The 23,161-nt window shown below is 48.5% G+C and overlaps 1 protein-coding gene across 15 annotated transcripts in view; it reads left to right on the top strand.

The window, feature by feature from the left end:
* The window catches only part of HDAC4 (histone deacetylase 4), a 352,613-nt gene that overhangs the window by 222,178 nt on the left and 107,274 nt on the right, over positions 1-23,161 (top strand). For 14 of the 15 annotated variants that reach the window (XM_055380652.2, XM_019022575.4, XM_063695349.1 and 11 more), the window contains 3 exons: positions 2,219-2,369; positions 14,676-14,796; positions 21,788-21,909. In XM_055380652.2, coding sequence (XP_055236627.1) covers positions 2,219-2,369; positions 14,676-14,796; positions 21,788-21,909 — 394 coding nt within the window. The remainder of the gene's footprint in view (positions 1-2,218; positions 2,370-14,675; positions 14,797-21,787; positions 21,910-23,161) is intronic. The other variant, XM_055380651.2, reaches the window with a different exon arrangement.

Raw genomic sequence — 23,161 nt, 5'->3', positions numbered from 1 at the left:
CTTGGGCCGCTCTGGTTGCCAGGATGCCTGCTTACCCCGTACCCTCTCACCGTCCCCTCTTCCTCCATAAGGGGAGCAAGACCAACAAAAAGCAACCCACCAGTGGCTGGGTGAGGCAGCTCACGCCTGTAATCCCAGAGCTTCAGGAAGCTAAAGCGGGAGGATCACGTGAGCCCAGGGGTTTGAGACCAGCCCCAGCAACAGAGCAAGATCTTGTTTCGTCAAAAAAGAAAAAAACGTATCTGGGTGCAGTGGTGTGCACCTGTAGTCCCAGCTACTCAGGAGGCTGAGGTGGGAGAATGGCTTGAGCCCAGGAGTTTGAGACCAGCCTGGGCAACATAGCAAGACCCCTTCTCTACAATTTTGTTTTTTTTAATTAACTGCCATCTATTTGGGAGTGTGAGGTAGGAGGATCACTTGAGCCCAGGAGCTCAAGCTTACAGTGAGCTATGATTGTGCCACTGCACTCCAGCCTGAGCAACAGAGCGAGACCCTATGTCTAAAATAAAAAAGACACTGGGACAAGAGACAACTGGTAACGGAGCAATCACTGGGGACAGCAGACAGACCATGACCGGGACACGTGCGGCCACAGAGGGTGGCAGAGGGGCTCTCCCAAGCAGGCAGGTGGCAGAGCTCCTCACACCTGTGGAGTCCTGGCACTTCCCCCGGGCTGGCCCAGGGGCTTGTGCGGAAGCCGAGGAAAGTGTGTGCAGACAGAACCCTGGAGCATGCGAACGAGAGCGGAGCCATCTCAGAGGAGCGGAAGGACGTGCGGGAGCCCTGGAGCCTGGGCTGGGTCCCAGGACAGAGGTGCTCTGGGTTTGTGGGAGTCCCTCTCAGGGCGTCTGGTCAGTTGCACCTTCCCACGCTCGTCAGCGCCAGGCCAAATTGTTCCTTTTCACCTTGTCCGATACCGTGAGTGAAATGGGAAGTGTTCACTAGTGAGCTTGAACATTTATCCCGATTTCTTTTTAAACAGTTCTTCTGTGCATCTTGTTCTTTTCTGCCCAGCGTTTTAGTGGGCTGCCTGTCGTGTTCTCATTAATGGATAACAGTCATTTATATAAAATTTGTATGTCATAAATACTGCAGTTTTTCTTCTGCCTTTTAATTGTTATTAAGACAAACATTTTATGTCGATGTCAGTTTTTGAAATATGAGATATAATTTATACTCGGTAGAATGCCAGCCCTTAAGGGTGCTGTTGGGTGGCTGTGCTCTTCCCTGTAGACAGTCAACAGGTCGGACACTCCACCTGCTGGGGCGTTTCCTCTGGCCTCGGCACCCCCAACCCTACCTCAGCCCCGCAGAGGCAGCCTTCTTCTGATTTTCATCCTTGTGCGTTAGTTTTTTCTGTTTTAGGGCTTCATGTGAATATAGTCAGCCCTCCATATTTTTGGGTTTCACCTCCACTGATTGAGCCAGCGGAGGATCAGAGCCTGGAGACACTGAGGGCCAACCCCCCGTATTTCCACGCCAGGCTGTGGTGGAATGTGCGGATCTGGAGCTGCAAGTGCAGAGGCTCAGCGGAGGGTCTTTCAGTCTTGCCTCTTCTCTCTGCTCTTTCACTGTCTGCCAACACCTGCTGTTTAGCAGTTCACCTGTGTTTCCTTGTGTACACGTAGGTTGTTATTTTTTATGGTTAGGTGGTATTCTCTTTGATGAACACACATCATGTCTCCAAGTGTCCACCTTCGAGGGAACATGTGGGTTGCATCAAGGCTGGTCTGTGACCAGAGCTCCCATGCACATTCTCGTACAGGCTTTTTGTGGGTGTGCTTCCGTGTTTCGGATAAATAGCTAGGAATGGGATTGCTGGGTCTCAGGGCAGATATGCGTTTAACTTTATAAGGAAATGCCCAGCAGTTTTCTGAAGTGGTTGTACCATTTCACGCTCTCTTCACTGTCTTTATGTCGTTCTCAAAATAGCATTTCCAACTTGCAAGATAACATAACTCTTCTTGCGTATTTTCTTCTAGCAAGCCAATGGCTTTTGTTTTTAATGTTTTCCACTTAAAAGGTAAGACAATGCCCAGAGCCTGGAATGGCCCTGACTTCTTTTTTTGGACTGAAATAGCAGCAGTGCAGGGCAGGGCAGTGCCTAGGGCCACACCAGGGCAGACGTGTAGGGCCTGGGCTGGTTTCTTGGGTCTTCATTGGGTCTCTGTGTGTGGAGCCTGGGCTCTGACCGTCTGTCTCCTCCTTCCACTTGCAGCAACAGCAGGAGATGCTGGCCATGAAGCACCAGCAGGAGCTGCTGGAACACCAGCGGAAGCTGGAGAGGCACCGCCAGGAGCAGGAGCTGGAGAAGCAGCACCGGGAGCAGAAGCTGCAGCAGCTCAAGAACAAGGAGAAGGGCAAAGAGAGTGAGTGTGGGCACGGAAGGCCAGGCAGAGGGAGGGAGGCCGGGCAGAGGGAGGGAGTGGGGGCATGGACTCCGGAAGGTGGTGGGGGCAGAAGGAGTGAGTGCAGGAGGGCACTGGGGCAGCACACGGGGAGTAGGGAAAGATCTAGGGGCAGCTGAGCCTCACCATGGTGACTCTTGCCACTTTGCCTGTGCTGGGTTTCTAAGAAGCAGGCCAGGAATGGGACCCCCACCCCCTGACAGGGACAGTGAGTGTGACAGTGTGTCAGCCCACCCATGGTTAGCTCCCCCAGTGAACCAGAGTCCATGGATTTATCTTCATCCAGGGCTGCAGGATTCAATATTAACATCAAAGCAAGGGGCATTCAGCCCGACTTTTGGTTTGATTTAAACATTTTAAAGACTATTTGGCAGGATTCGTAATAGACTTAAAAATATTAAAAGCCATAAAGCATGCCAGATGCACAGTGAATTTCATCTGTGAGTTCAGCCCTGCATTTTTCAAAGTACTTTTCTTTCGGGAGCATTTTATAGTGCCTTCAAAGCAGGTGTGAGGTTGTAGAGTGACCCACGGCCCAGTGAGGGCCAGCAGCGTGCTTTTGCTATCTGCTCCTTCCACTCTGAATTTTGCCTTCTGTGGGGGCTGTGTTTGTGCATCTGGAGACCAGCGTGGTCTGTTTTCTTCTAAGGAGAGCCCATACTTCATACTATCCAGGAGAACATTGTATTTGCTGTTTCCCCCTTTGGAAAGTTAGAGGGACGCATCTACTGAGGAAAAGGTCACAGTGTCGCCCCTGCTGACTGCGGGCTGCTGGGACGATGACCCTTGGGCTCCTCTGCACGAGGACGGTGCCCAGCGTCGCCAGTGTGTCTGAGCCCTGGCGTGTCCCCGGGGTACAGGGTCCACCGTGGGCCTGAGTCAGCTCTGAGCATCCTCTCAGATCTTCACTTAAAAGAGCCCTTGGCTCACTGTGTGTTTATATCCTTTCCATGGACAACTTGTTGTTTTAAGTGGCACAGACAGTCAGGATCTAATCACCAGAGTGAAGGGACTTTCATAGACACTCCGAGTTTCTGCCCAGGACTTACATGCTCAGTTAAACTTGTCTGTTCCCTGGTAATACTGAAAAGGAGTCGAGGTGTACATTTTCCTCAGGTAACAGGATTCCAGGTAAGGAGAGTAGAGCGATTTACTCTTGTAGGGCTGGCCCATGAGTAAGAAGAGAAGTCTTTATGCACTTCCCCCTTCCCCAAAGATAACTCCTCTCCTGATGTTTAACATGGAAGATTAATTTTGCCTGCTTTTGAAATGTATGTAAATGGAACCCTTAATATGTAGGATTTTTGCGTTTTGCTTCTTTCTGTGGACATTATGCTTGTGAAATTCATCCCCATTTTGCATTTAGCAAGAGGTCATTCATTATCTATTATATATTGCTGCATGGTGTCCCATTTATAAATGCACCAATGTAGTCATTTCTTCTAAAGTTGTTAGATATTTGGCTTGTTTCCTAACCAGAGCTATTAAAAGCAGTGTTGCTATGTGCATTCTTGTACATGTTTCTTGGTACATGTGGGCAAATGTGAAGTGTTGTTGAACTTTGGGGCATGCATGTTGTCAGTGTTCATACGTGATGCCCAAAAGTTTTCAAAGTAGTGTACCAGTTTACACTCCTACCAGCCATGTACGGGGGTTCCTGTGGCTCCATGTCCTTGTCAACACTTGCTGCTGTCAGTCACTTTAATTTCAGCTCCTCCTCATGCCCTCAGCTACATTTCTTTGATTACCAGTAAGATAGTTTATTTTTGTAAGTTTTTTTGCCAAATGAATATTCCCCTTTTTGTGAAGTGCTTGTTCAAGTCTCTTGCCCATTTTTCTGATGCGAGGTCTCCCTTTTTCTTGATTTGGAGTTGTTCTTTATATATTATGGAATCAACCCTTGGCCAGTTGTACATGCTATAAATCTCTTCTTCCACTCTGTACTTTGCCTGTTCACTCTCTTAATGTTATCTTTCAGGCACAGAAATTCTCCCTTCCAATACAGTTTCAGTCTTTTCCTTTAGATGATTTTGTGCCTTAAGAAATCTTTCCTTTCTTCAGAATCTTGGATACATCCTCTTTAATTATATCTCCTAGGAGCTGATTCTACCTGGAATTGATACTAATGGGGTTTTGTTTATGATTGCATTGACTCTGTGGTTCAAATTAGGAAGACCTGATATTTTTACAACATTGATTATTTACCTTCTTTAATTTTTCTTAATAATTTCTTAATAGTTTTATGTTTAGGAGGCTTGCATATATTTGATTAAATATATTTCAAGCCATTTGATGGCTTTGGTTGCTATTGTGAATGGCTTGGTTTTTATAATTTTGAAAAGCAGTCAGTTTTTGACTGTTGACTTTGTGTCCAGCAACCCTGTTAAACTCAGATATCCTAATCATTAATAGATTGTTTTGAATGTTCAACATTTAGAATCCTGTCATCTATAAATAATGACAAGATTGCCTATTTTCTGATTGGAATACCTTTTATGTCTTTTACTTGCTTATTATATAGAATGGGTTGAGATTGCCAATATAGTATCGAATTGTGGTCATGATGGCAGGAACATTTGTCTGGTTCCGTTTCCTGTTAGGTGCCATGTTTTCTGTAGGGGCTTTGTTTGTATTTTTTACTCATTTGTCTACTTGTTTTTGACAGGTGCTATTTATCAGATCATGGAAGTTTCCCTTCCATTTCTTGTTTGCTCGGGGTTTCAATATGAATGGATATTGATTTTTATCAGGTGCTGTTTCAGCATCTTTTGAGATGATTGTATGATTTTTTGGCTTTATTTGGTTAATGAAGTAAAGCATATGGATTTATTTGAATATAAATTCTAACTGGCATTTTTAAAATAACCCCAGTCAACTTGATTGTAATATATTATCTTTTATGTAGTGAAAACTTGGATTTGCTAACATTTTATCTTGTATGATTGCAACTGTGTTCCTGAGGGAGATTGCCAAACAGTTTCCTTTCTCATAATGTCCTCGTCAAGTTTTGATGTCATGACTCTGCTGGCCTCAGAATGAGTTAAGCATCATTCCTCTCTCCTTTTGTATTCTCTGGCAAAGTTTATTTAACATGGATATTACTTTTTCCACGAATATCTTGTGAAACTTACTGCTAAAGCCATCTTAACCCTGAGATTTTCTTTGTGCAAAGGTTTTTGATTACTTATTCAATTTTTAAAATAGTTCCTGGGACATTTTTCCCCCCCAGCTCACTTTAGCTAAGTTGTATTTATTTAAAAGAAATGTATGCCTTTGTTATACATTTTTGTATTTTTGACTTAGTGGTTTTTGGTGTCGTGTCCTTTTCTGGTGTTGTTTATGTCTGTCAGACCTTTAATGATGTCCTCTTTTACACTCCAGATATTGGTTGGTTGTGCTTTTTCTCTTTATTGCTGCTGTTTTGTTTTGCTTTTGTTTTTCTTGGTCACTCTCTCCGGAAGTTTATCAGTTATTCTTTTCAAAGACTAACTTTTGACTTTATGGATGTTGTTTGTTGAAAATTGATTTCATTAATTTCTAGTATTTTTATTTTTCTATGTTCTGTTTTCTTAGGGTGTATTGTGGTTTTTGTAGCTTTTTGATATAGATACATAGAGCATTGATTTCAGCTCTCTCTTCTAACATATGCTTATATAGCTATACATTTTCCTCTAAATGCAACTTTATCTGCATCCCACAAGTTTCGATACGTAGTTTGACAATCTTTGTCTTTCAATTAGTTTGGCCCATTTACATTTAGTATAATTATTGATATATTTATGCTTAAATCTATCATTGTACAATATGAATTATAGTTATCTCAACTATTCTAATGCACTTGTCTTGCTTTTAATGTATGTTTTTAGTGATATATATATATATTTTTTTTCACCAGCTTGATAATCACTATTTTGCTGTTTCTTTACCGATTATCGGTAGGATTTCAACAACTGTCTTTAATCTATCACAGCCTTATCTAAATTAATACTTTTGCCAATTCTGGCAAAGTAAGGGTCTGGGATACTTTAACTCTTAACTTATATACTATTTTGACCTGTATTTAACTCTAAACTTATCTTTAACATCACAAGACATTGTTGTTATTATTTTATATAGTCAAGATTTACTCATAAATTTATCCTTTCCACTTTTATTAATTTCTGCATGCCTGAACTTTCATCTGTGATGTTCTTTGTTTACCTTAATGTGGGTCTAATGGCGATGAATTTTCTTTCTGTTCAAAATGTGATTTCAGGTTAATCTTTGAAGGTTATTTTTGCTGAGTATAGAATTGTAGGTTTGTATTTATTTTCTTTCAGCACTTTGAGAATGCCATTCCATTCTCTTCTGACTTCCATTGTTAACCTCCAGAAATGAGCTATCCATCCTGTTGTTCCTTCTTTGGAAATAATCTTTCTTCCCTGGCTGTTTTTAAGATTTTGTCTTTGGTTTTTTGAAGTTCTTCTTTAATGTGCTTAACTGTAGTTGCTTTCATTTTAATGTCTTCTTTTTGGGATTTGTAATTCCTAAATCTGTTGTTTTATACTGTTATGAATTCTTAGACCTGATTATTCTCAAACTTCACCTCAACAAATACTGACTTTGCCCCAGTCTCTCCATTTAATCTATCTGGGATTTAGTTATACACCTGTGTTGGATTAGCTTTCAGTATCCCCTAAGTTTCTTAAGTTATTTTTGTGTCTTTGTTTCCTTTTTCTTTTGCCTCAGTGTGGGTATTTTCTTCCAATTTATCATCCACTTCCCTAATTTGTGCTTTACCTGCACAATAATCTGCTGTTAAACTCATCCATTGGATTTTACATTTATTTGGTTTTCAGTTCTAGGATTTTCATTTGGCCCTTTTTCATAGTTTTCCATAGACTTTCTTGATCTTATTTTTTTCTGCACGTAGTGCAGTTATTTTGGAGTCTGACTGGTAACACTCTCTGGCCCTGTGGCAAGGCTTTCCTGCCTGTTGTTTCTCTCAGTTTTTTTTTTTTTTTTTTTTTTTTTGGTCAGATTGTGTTTATTTCTGTGGTTGGATATTTTAGGTTGCATGTCTGACTTTGCACTGTTGTGATGACGGGGGACCTGGGATGGTGACACATTCTTTTCGAGTGGACTTCGTTTTCCTTCTTGTAGTTGACCAGAAGTGGCCAAGTTTCTTAAGCATCTGAATGCAGTCAGGTCTGGAGCTGATTCTGAGTTGGGTTTCAGGCCTTCAAAGGCCTGGTGGATTTCTGGCCATCGGTACTCATAAGGCATATCCCTTTGAGGTCCTACGCACAAGCTCATGAGGTTTATTGGGGTCCTTTCATTTTCCTCAGTTTTTGTGGCCCTACCAAGGGTCTCTTCCGAAACCCACTGTTAACTCTAGAGAACAGGCTACCCGAGGGTGGGGTCCTGCTCCCCGCGGTCCCTGTCTCTGACCTCGGCCCTGGTGTTCCACGCTGCCCTAGTTGCTCTCTGTGCCTTCACACAGAAGGCTAGGGTGCTTTGTCCAGATCTTCTGACCATTTCCAGTAGGTTTAATTGAATTACCTGAATAAAAATTCTTGAAGTTACATTACTGAAAACACCATGTGCTTGGAGTACTCCAGGTTTCCTAACCTGTTCTTTATACTGTTTATGTTCTTCGTTTTGTCTGGAGTGAAAGGATATGTTAATATTTGGTGTGTTTGGTGATTTGCCTTCATATAATTTTTAGATTGTGAAATTGGCATTTTGCTTTTAATTAATCTGCACTAGATTTGAAGTTTTTCCAAATAGGACATTTTTGTTCATTTGTTTGTATTTGAAATCCTTGTGTTCTAAAAAGAATTAAATAACTATTAAGTAAATTCAGTTTGTAAGTTTATTTTTAATGTAATGAATGTTATAACTAATGCTAAATTAGAATTGGGATATAAACTAAACTGTATTATTATGCCTATATTATTTTGTACATTTTTATAAATATTTGCTATTTCAAACTAGATATATTTTTCCTAAGAGTACATAGCTAATGCCCTCTCTGAGTTTTTAGTTTATTCCTCTATTTAGCTATTTCCAAGTTCTTAGTAATTGTTTTTGTCCATAAAACTAACACTTTTATCAATTATCACAGCATTTTACTCTTGAAATAATAAATGCACTTTAACTGTTTTTTCACTTTAACCGGTAGAATTTCAAGGTAGAAGGCCTCTGAGGAGGGTTTATATTCCATTGTAGGTCTAATTTTTGCATCAGGATTTGAAAGTGAGTACTAAATCTGCATGATGGCCCTGGCTCCTGTCACACTGATTAGATAAGGTGGTGACTTAATCCCCAGGGATTGCCCACAGGGGTGAGCTTCCAGACATGGCTGCAGAGGCCTTGAGGAGACGGGGCTGCATAGGGGTGAGCTTCCAGACATGGCTGCAGAGGCCTTGAGGAGAAGGACCCTGCAGACATGGCTGCACGCACGCTTGGTCTTTGCATGCAGATCCGGGCCCTCTCGGTAGTGGACGGCTGTGCTGTGGGTCTCTGTTCACTCCAGGGTGTTCTGCCAAACTGATCCCAAGTGGAACCCGGCTGGCAGTGTTCTTGCTTCTGAAACTGCCTAGTGCGTTGCCTGGGTTGGGGACCCGGAGCCCAGCTGAGTCCTCTGGCTTCACGTGTGAGGAATCTGCGTATCTTAGGGGCTCCATGGCCTGCCGGGTGGGGCCCACCCTGTGGGGTTGCTTTCCACTTTAGAAAGCTGCCTTCCGTAGACAACAGCACGTGGTCCCCGTGGGAGCCGTGTGCGCAGAGCTTTGACGTGTCTGGCCTGTGCTGGTGACGCTGCAGTGCAGGAGGCATGCGTGGGACCCACATCACAGGGGTGTGCGCCACGGGCCCAAGCACTGGGGCCTCTGCCTGGGGTCCGGCCTCCCCTCCACGTTTCTGTGGTTCGCCGGTAGCCCAGTGTGTATCCTGTGTATTTTTCTTTGGAGTAGGGAAAATAGTTGCTTATCAAAGAATTGAAGTTTGAAATTTAAATATCAGCTGGGTGATTTGTGCCACAACTAACCAACAAATAAGAGTTTTTCAGATTGCTAAAAAGCAGCTTGGTCTAAATTACTTCCTCAGAGTTTACCAGACTCTTCCAATAAAAATACCATCTTGAGGCTCACAGAATATGAAAAGACTTCACTTCAGAAAACATTTTGGATCCGTTTACCAGCCCAAAACAATCCCTGCGCTGCATCCGAAGCGCCGTCCACCCTTAACTGGAGCTCTGGAATGTTCCTGCTCCCCTCTAGCCCCGTCACAGGGGGCAGTCCCGGTGGTTTTCACTGAGGATTTGGGTGGTCAGGTTTTATTATTAATAATAAACTGTGTACAGTTGGGTACTTGGCAAGCTTGTGTCGGCTCCGCAGCCCTCAGAGTGTGGTCTTGTGGTGAGGACGCAGGGCCGCAGGCCCCTGTGGTGGACGCCACTCGGGGGCTCTTATGTAAGCGGGGCCCGGGGGCCAGCGTCTTCCCCCATGAAGGAGGTTCTTGTCTGTGCAGGCTGGAGGAGCAGTGGCAGGCCAGCGCGGAGGACACGAAGCACCTCCAGCATCTAAGCATTTGAAAACACGGTGCACAGCATCTGTTTATTCTCTTGGGTTTTTTTTTTTTTAAGTGAATTTCTTATTGAGTATCTAATAAATATCATTACACTTATAAACATTTACATTACTTTTAATTTTAAATAATTCTGCACTTTTATTTATTGATACCAAGTAACGCAATTCATTTGACAGAACGGTGGCAGTTTTCATCATGTTTAGCAAGAACACACAGTCTTTAACCAGCTAGGTTTTGATTTAGATTAACGGCACTTGGGAATCTAAGACACACCTCTTCACATAAGCTCGGGGAAGGAGCAGGAGCAGGCTGGACTCGGCCCGAGCAGTGTGGAGCGAATACAGCCCCGCTTTCTCTCACTGCGGTTCACACGCGCAGCCCTGCAGGGAGTGGAGGGAGGTCACTGAGCAAGTCCTTTGCTTTGTGTAAAAATGACGTGAAGGGCTGATCCTGAAAGTCATTAGGTGTCCCTTCTGTGAAGTTGTGCCTTCCTCAGAGGCAAGGGGGTGGGGAGAAAAAGGAGCACTTTCAGGCAGAAGCCAAGCAGAACCTGCCACAGCTCTGTCATCTGGACTCGCCAGGTCCAGGCCACGGCCCTCCGGGAACACAGCCGTCCCTCCCCGAACACAGCCGTCCCTCCCCACCTGCCCCGCCCCACCCAGAGCTGCTGTCCTCCTCTCTCTGCCCCGCTCAGCTGTTACTCGCTCGCTCATTCCTTAGGTCTCGGGCGCACTCTCTGCCCCCTGGTATGGGAAGAACTTGGCCTCTTTTATCCACCGCTTCATCTCTGCTGGCCAGAATGGGCTGGCATCTCATAGAGCCTCTGTAGAAGCCTCCATCCAGGGGATGAGTGATACTCAATGTGAATTAAGAAAAAAAAAAAAAAAAAGTAAAAGTAAAAATTAGGGAGATCTGCTATCCATTTATTGAATGGGTTTTTTCATTCTAGAACTTTAAGTGAGAAACCTGTTGACAGATGAGCGTGTGCATAACCAGAAGTGCAGAAACGGGGTGGGGGTCAGAATCAGCCCCTCATTTTGAATACTCTCCTAGTAAAGTCTGAAAGATCAAAAGAAGATTCCTTGGTGGTTAGAAAGGTCATGAATCGATGACTTACCTTCCTTGTGTTTCCTGCTGGCCAGGCCTATGCTGGGCATGGGTGGGGTGTGAACCCCAGTCATGTCTGCCCCCCACTGCATGGGGCATGAACGCCAGTCATGCCCAGCACCCAGCCCTGCATAGAGGGAGCCAGGCAGGACCCAGGCTTGTGGCCAAGTCACCCTTTGCCACCGAATGGTGTTTGCAGAAGCAGGGAGAGGGCATGGGTCATAAAGTGGGTCCTGTTCCTGGAGTGCGCACCCTCCCCCGTGGAGGGCCAGTGGATCCACAGTAACAGCTGTCCCTGGGAACTGGCGTTTTGAGGAGGTAAGGCTGACTGCACTGAGTTTGGGTCTACTGGAAAGTGTTGAGGGTGTCCTCGTCCCGCACACCGAGAACCTGCTTCTTGTCCTGCTCTGCTGCCTCCACTCAAGGACGGCCGTGTAGGGGGACCTGCAGGGCAGTCCCCTCCAACAGCTGGCCATCTGGGTCCTCATCCTCACTGTCGCTGTCACCAGCATCATTGTGCGGTTGGACTGCTTCCCTGCACTGTCAGCAGCATGGGTAGTACCCAAAAAAATGTTATCCGTGTAAAGGCAAAAAATTGAAGTTACCCATTTCACTTCTTATTTCTTTTATCAGCAAAGTTAAGCTGATTTAACATACTCATTGGCAAATTTGCCTTTTCCTTTTGAAATTCGCCTTCTGTGTTCTCTGCTCACTTATCTTCCCCACCGCCCGGCCTTTCCTTTTATTCCTAGTTGTGGAGGCAGTTTGTATATTTATGAGGTTAACTCTCTGGTTTATGTCTGGGTCTGTTTTTCCAAAGTTAGCAGCCTGTTGCTGATAATCTTTTAGGAATGCCAGTGCTCACATGCCTGGGAATGGTAGAAGCGAATGGTTTCCATAAGTGTGTGATCTTCTGATCAGTCCCCTTACAGACAGACAGTTCAGCTAAAAGTGCTTATAAGTGATGTTCAAGTCTAATGCTGGGTGCCCTAAAGAAGCATCCCTCCTGTCCCCCCACCCCCACCCTACCTGGGGCAGCGCTCACCACAGTCACAACTTAGGTGATGAGACCATCTTCAGCAGCATGAGCTGGGGGACGTCACAGGCACAGCTTGACTCGGGCAATGACATGATTTTCTCAGACCGACAGAGAGCCCCGAGCCTGAAGCCTCACGCATCACGGTGGGCCTTCCCGGACTCATGCTGGTGGTCGTGTAGTTAATGTCTTTGTGTTTTCCTGGCTGGGCTAGTGCAGGCCCCACCACAGCCTGGGTGGACCCTGTTTCCAAGCGTCTCATTGCTGACTGACCCTTGACCAGACATTGAAGTTCCACCTTGATGTAATGGGAGTGGGGTTCTGCCGTAGGGAACACAAAATGAGCCTAACTAACAAAAACTCCATTTGTGAGTGGCAGCAAAGACATTTAGTATGTGATGAAGGTGGCAAGGAAAAGATATCTTTCTAATGATATTAATCATTTATTAGCAGTTGGTCAGAATATCCATAGAGCCTTATATGCCAAATCCATTTCTGAGCCATCAGAGTGAGTCTTGAAAAAATTTAGCAAATAACTAAATGAATGAAAACCCAACACCAGAACCAAGGATAAAATTAAAATGATTGCTTATTAACCGTTGAAAGGAAGAAAAATGGCAGAGTCTTAAGGAAAGGGAAAACTCACAAAGGAAAAACTAAAATAGACTTTATAAAAACAAGCATTTGAACAATTTACCCAAATTGTAAAAGGAAACAAGAGGCAGGGTAAATGTTTGCACACACACACGGAGCAGCCGAGAGCCACGAACCAGGGCGTCCGTGAGACTTGGTAACTGAGCCAACCTCACCTGAGGCGCACCTGGCCGCCTTTGTGTTCTCCATCCACAGTCGGGGGATGAGAATACCTATTTATAGCTCTCATGCGAGGCCGAACCAGGCCAGGGCTGGCATATACTAGGCTCTCGATATAGCCATTATCATAAGAAACCCACGCAACTCCAGTGGATACAAGTATGAAACACACACACACACACAGACCCACAACACCACTGTGCACATCACCGGAAGATTCTAAGAACACATAAGCCAAGGACATGAATTATCTTGCAAGAGAGGAAATCGGCGCGTGTCCAGTGGTGCTCAGGGATGCCTCACAGTGATGCCTGCTGGCTTTTGGATTTGGGCAAATGGTGATCTGAGGACCAGCCGGAGGAGCAGCTGCCCCTGCTGCAGGTGGATGGGTGGTTCAGAGGGTCAGCGTGTAGAGAAGTTTCGTTTTTCTTTTTTTTCTTTCGAGACAGGGTCTAAACTCGCATTGCTCAGGGTGGAGTGCAGTGGCACAGTCTTGGTTCACTGTAGCCTGGACTTCCTGGGCTCAGGTGATTCTCTCACCTCAGCCTCCCAAGTAGCTAGAACTACAGGCACATGCTACCACACTCGGCTAATTTTTGTAGTTTTAGTAGAGACAGGGTTTCGCCATGTTGTCCAGGCTGGTCTCGAACCCCTGGGGTCAAGCAGTCTGCCCTCCTCAGCCTCCCAAAATGCTGGGATTCCAGGTGTGAGCCTTCGGGCCTGGCCTATGTGTAGGGATATTTTGGGCAGCAATTTACCAAGATGTGCCGAGGGTTAGAATAGTAAGTTTGTTAGATGTAGTCACTTTGCCAAGCTGTCCTAAGCAAGTAATTCTAAAGGTAGTCAGTGTTACCCACTCATAAATGTTCACTGCAGCGTGGTTTCTAACAACCAAAACTGCCTCCCAGTCGGGAAGTGGTTTTGTAAACATGCTTCACTCACCTCAAGGTGTGTTTTTGACCATTACAAACGCTATCTGAATATTATGCAACACTAGGAAGATACTTAAGGTGCCGTAAGAAGGATAGAAGTACTGTGTGGTTAGATTGGGGATCTGAGGCGAGCAGCCTCCGTGCTAACAGGCCTTGTGTTCAGGCGGTGAGACTGGCCTTTTTTGCCAGTTCCCTTTAATGAGGCTTTGAAAAAGAATCACCGCCACGGAAGAAAACCACAGTTTCGACTTCGGTCCCACTTGGTGCAGTCACTCTGCCTGAGTCTGAGCTGCCAAGCTGGGGAGGACAGGCGCTGCCCTTTGATGCTGTTGGAAGCAGAGCCGGCCGTCATGTCGGTGCAGGTGTGGAAGCACGCCTGCCTGTGAGACTGGCTTTGTCCCTGCGTGATGCATCCATTTGCACAAAGCCTTCTCTCTTAGATTCTGCTTTGCGGTAGCAAGAATGCAACTACCACGCTGCCACTGCCTAATTCAGAGTGTTCTTTTATGTAAGAATATTAAAACTTCCTTCAGAAGTGGGTTTTGTGTTAGCTAACAATAAGTCTTTCGGATGATTAAATCTGCATTTTAAATAGAAGGCAATTATGTAAAATCTTGATGGGAAGAAGACCTCTCATTAAAACCCCTCCCGGCCTTGGTTCTTTGAGGAAGCGCTCAGGAGGCCACAGCGTCCTGAAGGTGCATAGCCGTCCCCAGCCCTTCCCTCCCTCTGTGGCCCCGCTGCCCTGCATTGCTGCTGTAGGGCAGAGCCACACTTCACCCCCTGCTATGCTTTCTCCCACGCCAGGTGCCGTGGCCAGCACAGAAGTGAAGATGAAGTTACAAGAATTTGTCCTCAATAAAAAGAAGGCGCTGGCCCACCGGAATCTGAACCACTGCATTTCCAGCGACCCTCGCTACTGGTACGGGTAAGTGTGGGTGTGGGGAGCACCCCGGCCTCCTCTCCGGGGGCCCAGAGGACTGTCTGATCACCGGTAGATTTGCATGGAGCCAGCTGTTCACCTGAGGCAGGGAGGGAGGGTGAGGAATTGAAACCCCAAGCACAGTGGTGCTCGGATGTGGGTGACGTGTTCTGGGGGTACACTCGTGCGGCAGCCGTCCTCACGGAGGGGCCCACCTCCAGAGTGACGTGATCTGGGGGTACACTCACACGGCGGCTGCCCTCACAGGGGGACCCACCTCCATAGTGACGTGGTCTGGGGGTACACTCCCACAGCAGCCATCCTCACAGGGTGGGCCGCCCTCCAGAGTGACGTGGTCTGGGGGTCCACTCACACGGCGGCCGTCCTCATGGGAGTGGGCCCCTCTGCAGAGGGACCAAGCAGTGCTCCGGAGGCTGGCACCTGTCGTTACTCTTGGTAATGTTGTGCCATTTTTCAGCCACAATAAGAGCCACTTAAACTGGAACTCTTGTCTGAATCCTCTGTGCTCCGACAGCGCTCCCACCTGACGTTTCAATAATTCTTAGGCTAGTCAGGAAGCCCCTGTGGTACTTCTATTATTTTATACTAAGAAACCCCGCCAGGGCCCACGCAATTGACAGAGACCACAAAAGGCTTGTTCGTCTGAGGACTGAAGAGAGCCAACCTGCCATGCAAAAGAAGGGCTTCGGGGGAGAGTTCACAGAGCACAGTGCGAGCGAGTGGCGAGGTGATGCGGCTTGAAACAGTGAGCAAGGGCAACAGAGGATCGCTTTGAAATGTAGTTTTCTGCTGCTCTCAAGGTTCATTTCATTTCTAGAAAAAAATCCCATAAGGGAGTTTTTGTAAATCGAAATATCAGTAATTTCATTGGAAAAAAAATAGCTATTCTCAAGCCTCAAAATGGACAGCTATGTGTAGTGAGACCCCCCCACAGCTCAGACGCAATCCCCCTTGTTTCCGTGGAGGCCGCCCGCTACCCCGACACATTCCAAAAGGTGTTTCCAGCACAGGTGGCCCACGTCCTCCACTCTGGCAGCCGCTGTGCTTGCCAGTGGCACATAAGCTGCACTCACGGCAGACACACCACCTGGATTTGGGTAACTCGACCAGGGACACAAAAACTCGCAAGGAGGAGTGAGACCGGCGTCCATGGGAGGCAGCACGTGACAGCAGTGAGCCACTGGGACCTGAGAGAGGAGGTGGCTCCCTGAGAATCGCTGGCGACCAGCACCTGGGAGCCCACTTTGGGGGAGACCCCGATCTGTGCCCCCAGAGCCAGTCCACTGCCTGGACTGGTTGTGGAGAAACTCCATTGTCCCACTGGCTGGGGTAGGGTGTGGGGTTGCAGGGCAGAAGGAGCAAGGGACAGGAGTGTGGATCACAGTTCAGATGGTGCCCCTGGGGCCCAAGCTGGAAAGGGCAGGATGAGGAGCCAGGGGCAGGGTGGGCCTGGGGCCTGGCAGAGGATGGAGAGCTGGAGTGCAGAGCCTGCTGGGCCAGGGCAGGGCCGCCTTGGGTCCCCCTGTGAGGCAGCCGAGCAAGCGAGCTTTGAGAAGACAGTGATAGGAGTGGGGCAAGCACGGGCAGCCCTTTCTGAAGAGGAGCACAGAGTCGGGGAGGCTGCAGCGGGAGTTGGAGGACCAGAGCAGTGGGGCTGCTGGGAAGCAGGGGTCACGATGAGCACAGGGCAGCCCCCAGAGGGTGGCCACGGCAGCATGGAAGAAGGTGGGGAGCTGGCGCCCCCTCGCCCAGGAGTCAGTGGACAGTGGACGGGGGGCCGAGGCCAGCAGGAGTAGAAGCCGGGCAGTGGCCTGGACCTGAGGGGAGGACGGAGCAGCAGGCCCAGGGAAAGGCTGCATCTGCAATCAAGGAGGCCACGGGAGAAGAGGTGGCCTGGGGCAGCCTCAGGGTGCTGAGGGACGTGCTGAGAGACGGGAGATGGGGGGCTTCCAGGGAGGAGGGGTGACAAACAGGGTGGCTGGGGCTGGGAGGACTCACTTTTCCTGGAAATCCCTGGTTGAGCCGGGTGCTCAAGGTGAGTGTCTTGGCCTGGACAAGGGCGGCGTGCCCTGGCTTTAATGGCAGGGGCCAGAGGCACCTCTCCTCAGAGGGCTCTGGGGACCTTCAGGCTGGAGGGGGAAGGACTTGATCTCAAGTCAGCCATAGGACAGGTTTGTTTTCCTGGAGCCTGGTGGTTTTCTTGTTTTGCTGTATTTGAACCCTGAACTTAAACATCACGGAGTGGTGGCAGAAACTTTGTCAGAAAACCGGCTCTTCGTAGGGAAAGAACTGAAACCCTCATCCCAGTTTCACACCACGCATGATTAGTTCAGATGTCATAGACCTGAGCCTAGACGCAAAACTGATCAAACTTCTGGAAGGAGACCTAGTAGAAACTTTTCCCAACCTTGATGGGGAGGGGGAGGCAAGATTTCTTAGGTCGCCAAAATCATCGGCTAGATACCAAAAACCCAAAACATGATATTTCCGCAAACTGAAACACTTCTGCTCTTTGAAAGGCACCATTAAGAAAATTAAAAAGCAAGCTACAGAATGGAAGGAAATATTCACAATGCGTATATCTTACAAACCGCTTGTATCCAAAATGTAGAGCTCGTTCCTATAACTCAATAGTAAAAAGACAAGCCGCCCACTTAAAAATACGGTCAAAAGGTTTGAACAGGTACCTCACCAAAAAAGGCATGGGGATGGCCAGTAAGTGTGGAAAAGATGCTCAAGATCGCTGGTCATCAGGTAAATGCAAATCAAAACTGCAGCAAGCACCCTCTTCATACATGTGGGGATGGCCGGAGTGAAACAGGCTGGGTGCTGGAGCAGATGCGGTGTCCACGGACCTCTGCGTGCTGCCTGTTGGAATCTGAATCACACGTGGGGAAACAGGCAGGCAGTTTCCTACAAAGACAAATACCCACCAACCCTGTGACCCAGCAATGCTCTTCTGTATTTGCCCAAGACATGAAAGCAAGCAACACGACGAGTCGTCGTCTTACTGTCACAGTCACCAAAGAGTGGAAACAACCAAGCTATCAACAGGGGAACGGCCGCGCAAACTGGGGCCCCTGCACACGCTACCGTGCAAACTGGGGCCCCTGCACTGCTACTCCGCAGTGACAAGGAACGGACCGCTGGCGCCTGCAGCAGCTTGGGGGAGCCCCAGAGGCACAGTGCCTAGACAAAGAGGCCACCCCCATGACTCCACTGATGGGAAATTCAGAGTCAGCAAAGCGAATCGACTGTGAGAGAAAGCAGACCAGGGCTGGGAGGCTGCAGAGATGGATGGTGCTGTGGCTTCATCAGGGTGCGGACTCCGTGGGTGTTTACGTGAGTCAGCGCTTCCAGCTTTAAGACTGTTGAGACGAGATGGCACCTTCCACTGTGGCTGCCACAAGCCACACGTGGCTCCCGAGCACTTGAAACGTGGCTGGGTCTGACCAGGACATGCCGTAGATGCAGAGCATGGAATTTCAGACACTTGGTCTGAAGAAAGGACCTACGGTGTCTTTATTAATATGTTTATATTGATTATAAGTTGAAAGGATGGTTTTTATAATGGTTTAATCGAATACTAAAATTAATTCCACTCATTTATTTTTATCCATGTTAATGTGGCTACTAGGAAATTGTAAATTTCACATGTGGCTCCCATCATGTTACATTTCTGCTGGAGTATCCTGGCGTGTGTGGTTCATCATTGTATTTCTTGGAAATCACTGGTATGAATCTGATGAAAGGGCAATGGTTTGGAATTGAAATGGTTGAGTTTGTATGAAGCTTTATTCTACAGTCAAGCCAGTGTTTAGAAGAAAACAGTATTTGCTTTTCCATCTTCCTCCGGAAGACAAGGTTTGCCTTTAGGTGCGGCATCCGGGTTGGCCCCAGGGCCCCGTGGGGGCTGCACCTCGGCTCCTGGCCCAGCGTCTGTGTCCCATCCCCAGGCTGCAGGAAATGAAAGGTTGAAAAATCGGAAGATAATTTATGGTCAGGTGAGGTAGAGGGAGCAGCTCTGCAGGTTCTGCCCTCAGGGCTCCGTGGGGTGGCCAGTGTGACTGTGTGAGTGTGGAGTGTGGCCGGGGTGAGTGTGAGTGTGGGGTGTGGCCGGGGTTAGCTTAGTGTAGGGTGTGAATGGGGGATGTGGGTGTGTGCAGTGGGTGAGGTGAGTGTGGGGTATGAGTGTGAGGTGTGGGAAAGGTGACAGGTGTGAGTGTGAGATGCGGGTGTGTGTGTGGGAGGTGGGGTGTGGGTGGGAGGCATGAAGTGTGGGTGTATGGGGTGTGGGTGGGGTGTGCGTGTAAGTGGGTGTGAGGTAGATGTGGGGTGTGAGTGTGGGAGGTAGGCATGAGTTTGTGTAAGGTGAGGGGGTGTGAGTGGGTATAGGTTGTGAGGGGGGTGTGGGTGTGAGGTGGGTGTGGGGTGTGGAATGTGGGTGTGAGTAGTGTGCAGTGCAGGTGTGAGTAGTTGGGTGTGAGTAGTGTGAGGTGAGGTGTGGGCGTGAGTGGGTGTGAGTAGTGTAGGTGTGAGCGTCAGGTGTGAAAAGAGATGTGGGTGTGAGTAATGTGAGGTGTGGGTGGGTGTGAATAGTGTGAATTGGGGCGAGTAGTAGTGAGGTGCAGGTGTGAGGGTGTATTGTGAAGTGCGGATATGTGTGTGTGAGGTGTGGAGGTGAGTAGTGAGATGCAGATATAGGTATGGGTGAGTGTGTGGGTGTGAATAGTGTGAGGTGCAGGTATGGGTGGGTGTGAGTAGTGTGAGGTGTGGGTATGAATAGTTGTGTGATGTGCGGATGTGAGTGTTACCAGTTGTGTGATGTGCGGATGTGAGTGAGAGTAATTGTGTGCAGTGCGGGTGTGATTGCAGCAGGGATAGAGCTTCACTTCTGCTCGCCCTGCTGGACACTTCTTCACGGAGGGCACGCGTGTGCGGTCTGGCCTGGGACCATGTGACCAGGGCTGGGCAGGTGTGACCCGCCCTGACGGTGAGGGCCGCCCTCTCCTGGTGTCTGGAGGGCGGGTGCGCGGTGGGGCGGGCTCTGCATGGTGTGCTCCTGGCGGTGAGCTGGGCTGTGCAGGAGGTGAGCTCGCTCCTGTGAGGTCTCTGGATCCATCGAGGTGGTCCAGCGGGGCGGCGCTGGCAGTTGGGGGGCAGGGCCCAGCCCCTCCTGCACCTGCTGCTCTGCTCGTTTTAAGGTTTGACGGGAAAGTGGGGATTTTAACACTGAAAGCACCTCGAGATCAGAACAGTAAGAGAAGGTCTGTTAGATCTTAAACCAATGTAACTTTTGCAACTCCTACTTCACTGTAAGCAAATCCTACCGTTCAAATATAATAATTTTTATTCCATTTATTTAAATTTGTTATTATGTAAATACTGATCTTTTTAACTCGTGGGATGCATGTACAAGTCACTCCGTGTTTCCTATGAAGGAAAAAGTGAACGCAGAAATGGTCCCAGACTGTCACCTGGTGTCGAAGAAGTTTGGAATCAGCCAAGATTACATTCCCCATAGGATACAATCTGAAAATACTCTTTGGTAGAGAAAGAGTGTTGTCCCCAGACCTTTTCATGAGATTGTGAGAGGAGGGGTAGAACTACAGGGAAGAGAAGGGAGGCTTGCACAAGGACGTGGTCCCACTTGGAGGCCACAGCCCCTGCACAGGTGCAGACAGGCGTGTCCCAGCCCTGCAGTCCGAGCCTGACTACATGGTGGAATTCCCCGGGAAACAGCGAGAAGCTGCTTGGGGTTGGAGGTGTGCCCTGAGCAGTGGGCGGGGTTGGGGCGTGGCCTGAAGCTGTGCAGTTTTCCGGAGCTCCCTGAGCTCCTCCCGTGATGCACGGCCCAGCACCCCACCGCCCAGGTGCCTGGGCTCGGCTCCTCAGTTTTGTCTATGAGTTCCCTTCAGCACATTCTTTGCACTGGTGTGCTCTCAAATATTTAAATATACACCTGTACCCATTTACAAGCTCCCATTCTTAATTCAAATAACTCCAGGTGCATTGGTGTGCCATACTATGTATTCAAATAGTCTAACCAATTCCAAATAAGTTGGCAAATTTGTTTGTAGTCATTAAGCAGATTATGCAGTTTAAAGACTCAGAATTTACTCCACTCAGCACAGTGTTTTGAGCAAGACTGAGCTGTCAGTGCTGTCAAAAAAGGCCTTGCTGATGGTCATCTGGGTGGCAGCCCACATCCCCCTCCCGGCCCAGGGCCCGCCTCCTCCCCATGTCCGTCCTCCCGCCATCCTCCTGGCAGACCATTCCTGTCTTGCTGCCTGGAGGGTATGGAGTTGTACCCAGCTGTTCATACAGGAAGTCCCTTTCGTAGGTCAGCTCCCTGGGCACAGGGTATCAGTAGCTGCCATCCTGTTCCTCCCCCAGAGAGGGAGGTGACCAGGGTGAGTTTGGTGAAGGCATGGATGACGATGGGTGCCTTCTGAGAGACAGCCCCATGGGCTTCTTCTCTCCAGGTGGCAGAGAGAGTCCCACACATCACAGCATTTGTTCTTAGACCGTTTTTTGCCCCGTCTCGGCTACCTATGAACTCACCTTTGATTCCTTACGCAGCAGCCTACTGTTTTCCTCTGCCTCTCCCCACCGGGGACAGGCTCTCTGAGTGGCCAGTGGTGGCCCTGGTAGAGAACTGACTGGGCTGGAGCCATCTGAGAGGACAGGGCCAGGTGGAGAACAGCCGCCAGGAAAACAGCCAGAGGTGCTGCCCATCCCATCCCCAAGCACTGCTGGTCCCGCAGAGGAGGATGTGGGCATCGGATGTTTGCTTGCTTGTTTAGCATCCTGTTTGTTTCCATTTAATTTCAGCTTGACCCTAGGGAAAAGGTGTGTCTGTTGAGGTGGGGCTGAGGTTTCAAGGGAAAGATCATCGTGTGTGGCTTCTCGGCTGCAGCGTGCCTGGGGCAGTGCGCTGGGTAAACTAAACCATCTGTCTTTGCCTTCTCTCCAGGAAAACGCAGCACAGTTCCCTTGACCAGAGTTCTCCACCCCAGAGCGGAGTGTCGACCTCCTATAACCACCCGGTCCTGGGAATGTACGACGCCAAAGATGACTTCCCTCTTAGGAAAACAGGTCAGTGCCCAGGCATGCTGTGGGCCGGGAGGTCTCCTGCACGGGCACCTTCCACGCCACAAGCCACGCAGGGCCCACCGCTGTCTTCCACTTAGAGAAGGAATCACCTGCAGATTTTTAAATATTTTCTCCTTTCATAGAGCATCATTTTTAAAAGATATCCCTAAACATTTCCTTATTATTTATTTCAGAAGAAATGAACCTAACGCATGTACACCACTGCTGAACACTCAAACTCACTTTGAAAGCACACTCAGTTTAGTTTTCTTTCGGTGGTGTGTGAGATTTTGCCACGCTGAGGGGCATCCCCGCAGCGGTCACAGGGTGAAGCAAGTTCCTGTTGGTGGGCCATGTGCCGTCTGAGAGCAGGTGAATCTGTGGCCTTCAGGGATGGCGCTGGGCAGTGCCAGCAGCAGGGACTTCCAGGTCCCCAGAGTGGGAGGGAAATCTTTATGAGAAAGAAATTCGCTATTTCCTGCAGGGGATATCCCAGCTGGGCTCAGAGTTATGTGCCACAGTTCTGTCCTAAGCCAAGGGAGAAGGGCATTTAGGCACAAGCAGGTGCCTGGACCATCTTAGAAGCAGGGAGAGGCAGCTGCAGCAGTGTCTGGCAAGTCAGGACAGACCCTCTGTGACTTTCTCAGGGGCCACGGCAGTGGCTTTAGATAATGATTAGGGTGGCTGTGGGCAGTGTGCTGGGGTAGTAAGAAGGGCAGGGGCCAGGGAGTGCCTTCCAGAGGCTCTGCCCAGAGAATTGGTGAGGGCAGGAGCTGGAGCAGGTGCTGAGGGCGGGCAGTGCCTCATCCCAGATGTGGCCAGTGGATCCTACAAACTGCAAGACAGGGTGGGAAATCCCAAGGCGTCCTCCCTAGGGGGCGGCTCTTGGAGATGAGAGCCTAGGGGCACCGCTTTTTCTTGCTAAACAAATTCTCTGTTATCCAAAGGTTTTGGCCAGTTCTGGGCGGAAACAGTGAACGTACTCAGTCACACAAGGGCTTCTTCGCTGGAGCAATGAGGCTTTGTGAGGGGCTGCTGGGAGCCGTGTCAGGCCAGCCACGTCCCTGGAGCAGAGGGTCATATCAGGTCAGCTGTGACCCTAGAGGAGTAGGCCATATCGGCCAGCCACGTCCCTGGAGCCGTGGGCTGTATTGGTCCAGCTGTGACCCTAGAGGAGTGAGCTATATCAGGTCGGCCATGTCCCAGGTGGAGTGGGCCATATCAGGCCAGCCCTGTTCCCAATGGAGTGGGCTCT

This window comes from Gorilla gorilla, chromosome 11 (assembly GCF_029281585.2).
Source record: "Gorilla gorilla gorilla isolate KB3781 chromosome 11, NHGRI_mGorGor1-v2.1_pri, whole genome shotgun sequence".
Taxonomy (NCBI): domain Eukaryota; kingdom Metazoa; phylum Chordata; class Mammalia; order Primates; family Hominidae; genus Gorilla; species Gorilla gorilla.
This window is presented reverse-complemented; position numbering and strand designations above follow the sequence as displayed.